General features: G+C 40.7%; 2 protein-coding genes across 2 annotated transcripts; both read left to right on the top strand.

Moving 5' to 3' along the window:
* The first annotated feature begins 263 nt into the window (after positions 1–263).
* On the top strand, positions 264–5,857 carry LOC144657102 (microtubule-associated tyrosine carboxypeptidase 1-like). The gene is made up of 4 exons (XM_078517399.1): positions 264–953; positions 2,946–3,114; positions 3,989–4,156; positions 5,262–5,857. Exons 1-4 carry the CDS (start codon positions 381–383, stop codon positions 5,684–5,686), a joined length of 1,335 nt encoding a protein of 444 aa, XP_078373525.1. The 5' UTR covers positions 264–380; the 3' UTR covers positions 5,687–5,857.
* A 907-nt stretch (positions 5,858–6,764) lies between these two features.
* Positions 6,765–10,968, top strand: LOC144657569 (NADH dehydrogenase [ubiquinone] 1 alpha subcomplex assembly factor 4-like). Its single transcript, XM_078517914.1, has 3 exons — positions 6,765–6,921; positions 7,820–7,923; positions 10,203–10,968. The coding sequence occupies exons 1-3, from the start codon at positions 6,777–6,779 to the stop codon at positions 10,488–10,490; spliced, it is 537 nt and encodes a 178-aa protein (XP_078374040.1). The 5' UTR covers positions 6,765–6,776; the 3' UTR covers positions 10,491–10,968.
* Positions 10,969–11,475: the final 507 nt, after the last annotated feature.

Genomic DNA, 11,475 nt, shown 5'->3' on the forward strand with positions numbered 1-11,475 from the left:
GAATATTTTTCTTTTTGAGGTTTAAACTCATTTCTTTCAAAGCTATAACATTCTTTTTATTTGCTTAAGTGTTTTATGCAATTTACTGATCAACACCTAAAAAAGTAAAAATACAAAGTAAAATACCTGATTGTCGTTTACCTTCTCGCAATCCGCCATGTTGAAAATGTGTAACCTGGCCAAATCGGTACTAGCGTGGCCACTAAGCTGCTAATTGAAATTGAAAGTTTCCATAACGACCGTAATTACTGTAATGCTTTTATTTGCATAATGCAACATTATGGAAGTTAAAGCATCAGCTGGAGACGCTGTGAAATCCCCTTGCTGGATGTGGCCAATATAAATTTTTGTAGTACTGCAAATCACCGTCCCGTTTAGGGATGCACCCCTCGGACAAGAGCGAGATGGGCAGCGAGCTCGATCTCTCGGTCAAGACGCCGGTAAAAATTTTGCGCGAAACGCCGCTAAAGTACCAATCGAGCGACCACATAAACAATCTACAAGAAGAAAAAGAAAATTTCCTCAAGTTTGGTAAAGTGCCCCGGTTCAAGTTCGCTGGAGCCGTGGACTGGCTGGGTATAAACAAGAAAAAGGCTGAGATTCGATTTGATTTTTTTCAAGAAGCGCGTTATATTCTTGAGCGCGTGCGAGATGTTTTCGGCAGCGGTGATGTCTTTTTGGACGCGGCTTTTGGAGAGAGAATTACGCTAAGCCAAGCATCACAGACCGTCCTGCAGTATTTAAAATCGCATGGTTTGGATGGGTCGCTGAGCGTGTTTTGGACAAGTGATCTCAACTGCAGCGGTAAGGTGTTATGGCAAGGACCGAATGTGCGATACAATCGACCCGAAGCACGGAAATTTACTCTATGGCTCAAGAAAAGCAGTGAAAACGTGTATCTTCGAGAACATGGGATAAAAAGTCTGATGGATCATGAAATTGGGACGCATTTTGTATCCTTTTTGTGTCGAGATTTCATCTAACCGGATTTGAAAAGAAAGCTTAAGTGCCAGTAAAAATCTTTAAAGGGTATTTATGTTATATTTATTTAGCCCTACACCAGCGATAACTTTTTTATTTACATAAGAATCATCACAGTGAGATTTATCTAATCAAATCAAAACCGTTTTCATGCTTCGACGCGGGTGGTGCTTTATACTGTTACTGTCTGTGAGCTATCGAGGTATTTTTCCGCTCAGGTATGTTAAAATTTTCTAGCAAGATATCACGAGCTAAAGTTCAAAGTTTTAGTGATGGTCGTTGTGGTTTTCAGATAACCGAAAAATTTTAAATGCGAGTTGACTTTTCTTCGACTTCTTGCCGGCTTAAATCGAAAATTTATATGTTGGGCTATAAAAACTTTAGTTTTTATTCCATCATAGATATAAATGTGAAGCCAATTCAACAAGATAAAAATCTAGTGATGCGAGAAGATCGTTTTGTTATTTACTCTTTAATGGCCCAGCTCACAACGAGTCTCTAGTAGCTCAGTTGGTTAGAGCGATTCCCGTCGGGGACTCAGACTTTGTCCCATGCTCGTGTCATGTTGAATACTTCATCTTCATTATTTACTCTTTGTTTACATATTTCTGTTGTTTATGTAGCTGTCAGCCTTTTTGATAAGTTTCTTAATTCTGCAGGAAGGCTTCTGGATCATCATTTACACGACCAAACGAGTCTTTAAATTTCTTAGCTTCCTGGATACGTCACGTCCTTATTTCTTTTTGTTGCGTGATGTCACGCACTCATCAAGCCAACAAAGTGCGGCCATGTCGATTGCGCGATGTAGGCACTTCGATCGCGTTTCCCTCTTTGTATCAGATGCTGATTTCTCACTTTGTATTACAGGCCATAATATTTCGCGGCATTCTTCCAGTTGGTTACATATATGCAATACCAAAACACTTATTGCTTAAATCTTGTCGATAGCTCTCTGTTGTAGCTTTCCTCAGCTGGTTAGAACGACGATTTAATTCGGTTTCTAACTTCTGTTTGTATCGGCAGATAGAAAGAAGCATAAACAATCATCATCATGATAATTAGTCCCTCGCAGCCGTTTTGGGACGTCACGCAACGCTCCCCCAGCGTTGCGTGACGTGGCTGCGAAGGAGACTACATGATAATTGGCATTTTGTGGTAACTGGTGTAAGCTTAATTAATCTCATTATAATCTTATCATGGTGTCCATAATCACCTCCAAATCATTCCAACAGAGTGTGGTGGGTCTCTAACATTTCCGGGGTGGAAAATCGTGTTTTTGGAATGCTTGTATTTAGTGTGCCTAGAGGATGTATTTTCACAGAAACCAAGTATCAGGAGAGGAGACCCCTTGCTACGTGTGATGATCTCTCTGCGGATGCATTTTTAAAAAGGCCTCAAATAAACAGAAATTAAATGAAAAGATATGAATTTAGTTTGAATATAGACGACGAGCAATCCCTCTCTTTTCCTAGTCCGTCGAACATGAAGCGAAAAAAAAAAAAATAGCGCGACTGGAATAATAGCCGTGGAAAATTTGGACGCTTTTTTTTTTCGCGTCTCGCCCCACAGCCATTTCCACTCGCACTCTTATTTCGTTTTTCTACTCGCGCTCTTTTTTCACTTTACCCTTGACGGGACTGAGAATAAAGAGGGACTGCTCGCAGTCTAGTTTGAATAGGACTTCGTTCTCTGCTGGCCAGTGTCAAGTACTTAAAAGACGGTCTGTTTTGGTACCTCTGAGGGGGTAGAAATTTTGTTCAGCCTCGCCCCACTGTATGGATTCTGATACCTTTTAGGGATGTTTTTAAACTTTTAATAACATTTCCCCGAAGATCCCCGTCACTTTTATATATGGCATTCCCAATCCGCTCCTTGTTCAGTGTTTTATTCCCTGATCACAAAGACTGTCCGGGGGCTATCTCTTTCTAAATTAAATGCCCTTAACTTGTGATCCTCGGCATTAGCTTCGTGCCACGAATGATGGTTTGCAGCCGTGGTTCTCCAACAGGAAAAAGTTTGATTTGCGCACTCCCAGGTCTAACACAGGCAGGATCAACGAAGAAGGACTGGCGGCTATTAACACTATTTACCAGGCGCAAGTCAAGATGCTGTTTCTACCCGCACTACTATATTGTAAGTATTTTGAAAAGGGCAATGGTCACACAGTTTTGTATGAACGTGCCTTAAAAGTGTATTCGTACACTCGCCATACTGTATAAAATAAGTGGTGTGCCTTATTTAATATTTTTAGGTCAGTATTTTCAACAGGAAATACCGGTATGGCTCTAAATTGTTGACAGGTATATCTACTCCTAAATGTTTTCTTGTTTTACATTGTGGTGAATTATTAAGGGGAAAAGAATAAAGCGTTCGCTATAGAATGATGGAATGAGAAAGAAGCGCGCGCCATCGCGATAGGCGAAGCATGTGAAAAGGCTCCCTATGTAAAAAAAAAAAAAAAAAATTGGAAAGCCAAGCGAGCCGAGAGAGATCTTTATCACCAGATCGCACTTGGCTCGCACCACTCGGCGTTTTTTTTCTCCCCATACTCCACTAAGGAGCCTCTTCACAGGTTACGATATGACGATGTCGTGTTGTTTTTTCCATTTTGAAGAAGATGCGAACATAGCACAAATATGAGAATCCGATGTGAAATGCTCCCCGAAAATTGATTCTTAACTCACAGTTTGCGGGTCTATGTTTATAGTCAAGCCGCGCAGCGCTATGAAAGCTTCCATACATTCGCTGTAAATCAGATTCTGCAAATCCTCTTACTAGCTTGTGACATCAATTTTAGAACATTTAGGAAGCTGGCTTTTAAAATCGTAGCTTCCCGTGCATTATGTTGTTCGTCGTTCTTTTTTGATTGCGCGCATTTTAGCGTGAGTTCGTTAAGGGAAACGTAGCCCCCTAACTAGAGAGTCTGGAACAAGCATAAAAACTAATTGAGAGAGAAAAAGAGAGATCATTTGGCGGTTACCGTAACGTAGTCATTTCCGTATTTCAGATACTGCATGTATGTCGACTGAAATGTCCTTCAAGGAGCTGTTTGATCATCTGGCGATGTACATCTATGATCCAGAACAGCGTTGGAAGCAGGTTGTGCGAGCCAAGAGGTGCCTGCCGGACTGTAGCGACATAGGAGGCTGTGGATACGATCAGTGCTATTTTGAAGGTATGACGAGAATAGGCATGAAATACAGACTCGTGTTGCGTCCGCTGAGGTCAGCAAAATCGTAAAACTCTTTTAAATAAATCTTACATAGGTTCTTATATATTTTATCATCAGTATTTTTCAGCTACTTCTTCTTAAACCCTTAAGTTCCTGTGAAACATAAGTCGTCCACCAGAGATCTCCATCTTCCCCTGTCCTTGGCAAATACACAGTCTCTGTGGGCTGCCTTCCTGTCCCATGCCAGAACATGAGTTGATGAATTTACTCTCGTTGACGTTTCTGTAGCGGTTACAGTTTTTACGGGGTGGGGTTGCTGGCCCCACGCCCAACCCTCCTCCTTTACCCGGGCTTGGGACCGGCAGGGAACTGGCTGTGAGCCAGTTCCCAGGCGGAGGTTTTCAGCTAATACCTCAACTACTTCAAAGGGTTACAACTTTCAGGGGTCGTTGTACTTTCATAGCAATGTTAAACTTATTTCTTAATATACTTTTGCGACAATTATCGCTTTTTCTATTTACTGGTTATGCCGTTTTGTGAATTTTTATTAGAGATATCCTTAATGTGAAATTTTTACAATAAAATTAATTAAAAAACTTAAAATTAAGTTAGGTAAGATGGTGAGCGTACCTCTGAAAAAACCTTACTACGCAACCTGAAGTTTATAATACAATAATGTTAAGTTGAAGTTCACAACGTCTGATCGATAGGGGTATCGAATGGTCTTTGCGAGCATGCGAGCATTGACAAAAGTTAGCCTTGCGAGCAACGAGCACTTTTCAAAAAAGGCAACCTCCACTAAAAACCGAGCATGCGAGCACTTGTAAAAATTTGCGACCACGAGCAAACAAGCACTCGCTAAAATTTTTCAAGCATTGCAAGCAGAAGCCTAATTTTTGATAGACCATTCATGGCCCCTATCGATAACCTTGAAATCCTGGCAGGGATGTCCTGCCACTGTCTTTCGACCAGTCTAAATGACATTGTTAATATTGCTAGATTCGCGGATTTAAAGTAAGTCTTTAAAGAAAGGCAGTAAAATTTGTCTAAAAATTCCAATAAGTAGAACAATAGAGTGATTTTAAATCCAGCGCCCTTTCTTCTGTAGGTGCTGTCTTGATTCTACGCCAAGTCAACGAAATCGATTTCAAGCTGTTGTACGCGGGAAAAATCTGCTGCGACGAACTGCAAAGAATCAGACGCATTGCGCGACAGGACTGCGTCAAGTTACCCCACTTCTTAAAGGACATAGTATCTTACAAGAAAACACTTAACGAAATCGCTTTAACCAATGGACTCATACAGAAAATCAATAGACCTTTATCGTCTTGTCGAAATACCGCTCGACCGAAACTCCGGAAAAAGAAAGCATTCGCCTCGCCGCAAGATCGAGGCTTCAGCTGTCCGGCTCAAAGATCACGGAGCAGTATCCCTTTTTCAACAGCGCGTCCGACTAGGATTTTATCTCGGCGATCCAGTATGTATAGGCGTCTGTGTACGAGTGCTGCTTCTTTCGCTCCGTTGTCATCTTAGGAGAGGAACGCAGCGTTGTGTTTAAAGGGTTTGTGTGTGTCATTGATCGGAGTGCATTAGAAGTGTGAGAGTGGGTTTAAGAACCAAAGAAAAAAAAAAAAGAAATGGTTTTGGTTTGTACGTCAGTATAGTTTATTAAAGAGATTGTCTGTAATAAATTATCATCTCTGATGCTTGGAGTGTGTTTTATAAGGATTTTAGAAACATCTTATCCTTAATGTTAGCATGGTGCAAGTCACAAGGAAGTGCTCACAAAGAGAACCCTAGTGCTAAAAGGTCTTCTCTTAAATTCCAAAAATATGCGCCAAAAATACGCTTGAAAAGGACTTAAAAAACCCAGACTTTTCAAGGCTTCTGCCTTTCCTCGGTTGTTAAAATGACTAATTAAGCTGCATTGTAACCATTGAGAAAAAGACAGCAGCCTCGAAACCGTTAACGTCTGTTTCGTTTTACGTTTTTTTACTTTTTAAGTGTGTTTTGGTGCAAATACAACGCTTGAAGCTATTACTCGAACATTTGCGCAACGCAGTTTTTATCACTTTTAGCCCTTTATTTTCCAGTCATTTACTCAAGCACCAACAAAGTGCTAAAAAATAAGAAATTGCTGCCAAAATCTGTGGAGTTGCTCTCAAAACCATGTGTTTCTCAATACACATTTTTCAGCCTGAACAAAGTTATCCGTTTATTCAAACTTCACGTGGCCTCTACAGGGGCTTTATATAAACGTTTTCCTGTGATAGTGGCGTCAATTCCATATTCGGACATTGGAATAATTTGCTATAGTCCACAGGCAGTCCACATATTAGTTGTGTTTTTAAATAAAAATAATGTTTCAAAAAAATTATTCACCATAATAACGATGTTAGAATAAAATGAGGAAATGTTCAAAACTTCAAAAATTCTGTCTTAGCTCAAATAAGCCCGAGTGTTGCCGAAAAAGTGCTAACTAAAGTTGCTCGAATGCAAAAAAAGTTGGTCAAAATTCCCGAAGTTGCAAAAATTTGCCGAGCACTCGTTGGCCGTGGTGATCTGGGTCAAATGATTTTTGCTGGCCAGTCAGCGGAGTTTGCCAAAAAAGTTAAAATCCAACATGGGCGCCAGAGTTTCACGAGCGACTCGTTTTGTGAAAAAACCTCTGGAAACACAACGGAGTGTGGAGAAAATACTGGAAAAGAAACCTAGAGCAGCGCCAAGACACCCCAGCTCACAGGCTGCATTAGCTGATGCACGAAAACGTAAGTAGTCTGAGCAAATTTTACCTCAGTGTTTTGATAAAAAATTATATAATTAAGCTTAGCCATGTGCATCACGTGCACCTATCCCAAATCCGTTCACATCCCTGTACGTTTTGATGTTAACTGACTTAATATTCTGGAAATAGAAAAAGAAAATTTCCTACAACTGAAATACTGAGTTTTCTTGTTCCTCATGCAGGGCCTTACCTACGATTTTTTGTCTGCGGGGGCAAACTCTGCACACCTTAGTTTTCTTAGTTTTTCAGTTTTCCTGTTGGGGGCAACTGCCTCCCCCTGCCTCCCCGCTAGGTACGGCCCTGTCCTGCCCCTCTCCCCTTGCCCTGTCTAATCCCTGGGCAGAGAGCCTGCTGGCAGGCTACGTCGGCTATTGTTTAAAGACTTCATCTATTGCATCAGACTCTGTCTACTGCATTAGACCCCAGATCCAGAGGTCTGGGTTTTAGCCCAGGCAGGGTCCTTCAATATGTTGTTATTGGACAAGACACTTAACTCTTACAGTAGCTCATTTGACCAAGTTGTATAAGCAGACCAAGTTGTATAAACGGGTACAAAGGAACCATTAAGACAACCAAACATAAAACTGGGCAGGGGGGAGGAGGAGGAGGGGGGGTACTTGTGATGGACCTGCATCTAGGGGATGACAACAGAGTTCAGTGTCATCAATTATGTCGGCAACTTCTGGCTTACGCAGATTTAACTTTTTCCATTTTACACATTATTATAAGACTATTATTTTACTCTTTGAAAACTTGTCATTCGCTATGAAAACAGTCTTTCGTCTGCTCCCCCACAAAAAAAACACAAAACAAAAGCAAAGAATTGTAAAAAAAAACTTAGTACTACTTAGTGTTCTAAGAGTAAGTACTTTTATGTTTAGAAAATGAAGAACTGTTTAAGGAAAGAGATAGAAAAGATGACGACTTCTTGGGGCGACTCAAAGATTTGAAAATTGATATGACACTGGAAGCTCAAGCAACAATGGTAAGAATGTTCAAATTCTCTCTACTAATTACTATAAATTCCTTACAACATTAGTTCTGAGAATTTCACGTTTCATCAAGGTATACCCCATATGATTATTTTTGTTATTCCAGGGCTCAAAATAATTTTCGGACAGTTGCCGGTCGTGTTGACCGGCCAATCCGAATTTAGCTCGGACACGTGTTGTTTCTGACCGGTCAAAAAATTGAAAACTAGTAGTCGCTTTTTCTGTTCGTTGAATTGTCTTTGTTTGCGTGGTAGAAAAGGACCAGCCATTTCTTCACTGTTTTCCCTGCACTTATTTACTGATTGTTTCTTAATACCCTTGTAAGATGAGATAGCGACAAGCCATTTATCTGACTCAGAGAGGCAAAATTCAAACGTCTCCTACGTTGTTCTTTCTCTTTCGCACACTCAATTTAATGCCTGGTTTCCAAGCTTCGAAAGTTTCTTTTCGTTCACACGAAAAGTTCTGCATTATACTGACTTGAACAAAACTACACAGGTCAAAAACTAGCGAAAAAAACCGCACCATGTTAGAACTAACTTTATCGCTAAAAATATTAATCGGTACAACAAATTGTTCAGGTCTTCAGTTCTTATTTTGAAATTTGTGCATGACCGGCAAACCGAAACTTTGTGCGGACAAATTGTCATCTTGGCCGGACATTGTCCGTTGACCGGCCGTTATTTTGAGCCCTGTTATTCTCATTACCTGTCTTCTTGAGAATGTATTGATGGTGTAAGGATAAGATAGATGTAAATGAGCCTTTCAAGATGTGCAACTGTGTGCCTTTAGTTGTTTTAGAAAAATATGGCCGTTTTGATATCGCATCCCGTTTAAGGCCAAAGAATATAAAGATCAAAATTGTAAAATTTAATTCCTACAGATGTTTCTTGTGGCTAAAAGAATGCTTACAGTAAGTCAGAGTAAGAGACTGTGAGACCAGTGGAAGAAAAACAAGTCATTTACTAAAAGGGGTCATAAAACATGTGTCATCAATAGGAGCAAGGTTTGAAAAAATAATAGATTGCATATTTTTGGATCCTCCCACGAGAGTCTCAGACAACACTGGTGTGTTCTGAGAGAAATAGAGGAAATGTAGGCAAAGTTTTCGTTTCAGAAAAGTGTTTTAGCCGATCTCATTTTGATCAACTTGAAGCAAGCTTTAAATCTTCTGCTAACATTCCAGATTTGTTTATCTGAGTCTTGACAACACTCTTGCTAAAATTAAGCGCATATTGCTATTGACTATACTGAAATTTCTTGATAGCATTTTGGGCAACTTTCCCCTATCTTTTGGTTAATTCTCTCAAACTTTTCACAGGTCAAGAGCTAATAATCTTGACTTGAAAAGGTAATGGGAAATAGAGTTTTACTTCATAGAGAGGTAAAGGTGTAGCGCATTTTGCACCTTGTAACAGATTCTTTATTATACTGCTGTGCATTCCTTTACCCGTAAAGCTGTGTTTATTTTTAGAAATTTAGTCCAAAGAGTAAATACTGATATCGAGAAGAGAAACGTAATCAGAAAGGCAGTTAGTAGTGACTGCAAGTAAGATTGAAACAAATGTTGCGCATGCAGTCAGCACAGAACCCCTGCAAATAAGCATGTGAATTTTTAGGTAGAGATAATGTTGGAACTAACTTGAAGCTTTGATGTAACGAAAGCCTGTTGTAATAGGCTGTTTAGTGCAGCGGATAAATAGATTTAACAATGAGTAATGACTAAAGTTAAAGTCTGTGTCTGAGCCAAGTGGCCCATACAGCCAGAGCTTATCCCAGTTACTGTAGCATTAAGTGACTAGGAGTATTGCTACTCCCCCCTTGATGGGATGCTAGTCCATCGCAGGGTTGCCCCCCAGCAGTTAATTCGCCGGTACCCATTTATTTACCTGGGTGGAGAGAGGCACTGTGAGAGTAAAGTGTCTTACCCAAGAACACAACGCAGCACCCCAGACCAGGCCTCGAACCCGGGCCGTTCGACTCGGAGTCGAGCGTGCTAAGCATTAGGCCACCGCGCCTCCCAAGCAACTAAAAGCAAGAACTAATTAACATGGTAAAAGTGAGGAAAGGATATGTTAAGTTTACCAATTCTAACTTAATGGTCATTGTTTCAGTGGTGAATAGAAAGTCAGGTTTTGCACGGTTTTCGCTGCGTGCAGTTTTATATTAAACATTTCATTTTGTGTTAATACTGCAAAATGGTAACATCCAGTCAGTAGTTCACTCATTGATGGACTCTTTAACCAATCAAAACGCTTGACGCCTCTTTCAGCCAATCACAAGAAGCGACGAGACAAAAAGGAAGCTACCCGTGTCTCGCGAGGCGCGTGGGCCCCCTGACATCACCCAGGTGCCCAAGGGGAAAGTAACAAATGTTCAGTTATCGGAACTGTTTGCCAAAAGACTGGAGGACCCCGACACATGGACGGATGAGAAACTGGCTAAATATTATCAACTCGACCAGGAAGCTTTGTCTGCGGTTTTGAAGTACTTTAGTGACTACGCAATTGTTAAGAAGAGAAACTTACCTAGGCCCGAGGAGCCGACGTTTCTTGGTTGATATGGACGTATATCCGCTGCGGCCGGCAAATATGGCGTGATGTCGCATGGCAAGGAAATAATTTACGGTGTCAAATGATTGGTTAACAGCGTAATACGTTTATCGGTTCCTTGAGAAAGACAACGTTATATGCGGAAACTTTTTTATCGATGCAAATTTTAGTTCTCTTCTGTTTGACTGATTAACATTCGACTGCGTTTGGATGGTAAAAAAGAAAGGTTGAATCGGTGAGGGAATGTTCGAGTGCGAATAATGGTGAAAAATATCTGTACTCAGTTAAATTTGGTGGCAATCGCTAAGATCCAAAGACTTTATTGTAAACTAACTTTCTTCACTACATCAACTGTGTGAATACAGAAACTTCCACATACAGCCGGTTATCTTCGCGGGAAAAGAACATATTCTCTGTTCCTTTGACTTTGTGATGCCCAATATTTTGAGAACTTCGAACCGGATAAAATAAAAGTCCATCTTTGAATGAGGACCAAACTTCCTTTCGAACGAATAAAGGCGAGAAATCAAAAGACCCTGAAAAACGACGATGCTTAAAAGGACCCGACGATATCGTTTCCTTGATATATGCTGGTATATGATATATGTCCCCCCCCCCTCCCACCCCGCCCCAACGCACACAACGACCTCGCCCAGCGCTCGAAACCGGGGGAAAGGAGAGTTCGCGTTCTCTTCTTTTTTCGCCCTTGAACACCCCTTCTCCCTTCTTCAATCTTTAAGCCTTGTCAGACCTTCCGGTATCAGGCATGTTGGGTGGTGGAATCGCATTACAAGTATCCGTGAAATTCGCCTTTTTTAAAGAATAGAAAAAAACCATTACAGCCATTTTTAGGTAGAGCTATAACTTACAGTAAGTAAAAAGGGAAATAAATTCTGGCATCCTGGCTATTATCCGCTTAAAGGCGAAGTATCACGGGGATTTTGACGTGTAACTTCAAAAGTTAAAGATCTTTTCAGTGTTAACAGAAACTTT

Source organism: Oculina patagonica, chromosome 6, assembly GCF_052425735.1.
Source record: "Oculina patagonica isolate OP01 chromosome 6, crgOcupat, whole genome shotgun sequence".
NCBI classification, from domain to species: domain Eukaryota; kingdom Metazoa; phylum Cnidaria; class Anthozoa; order Scleractinia; family Oculinidae; genus Oculina; species Oculina patagonica.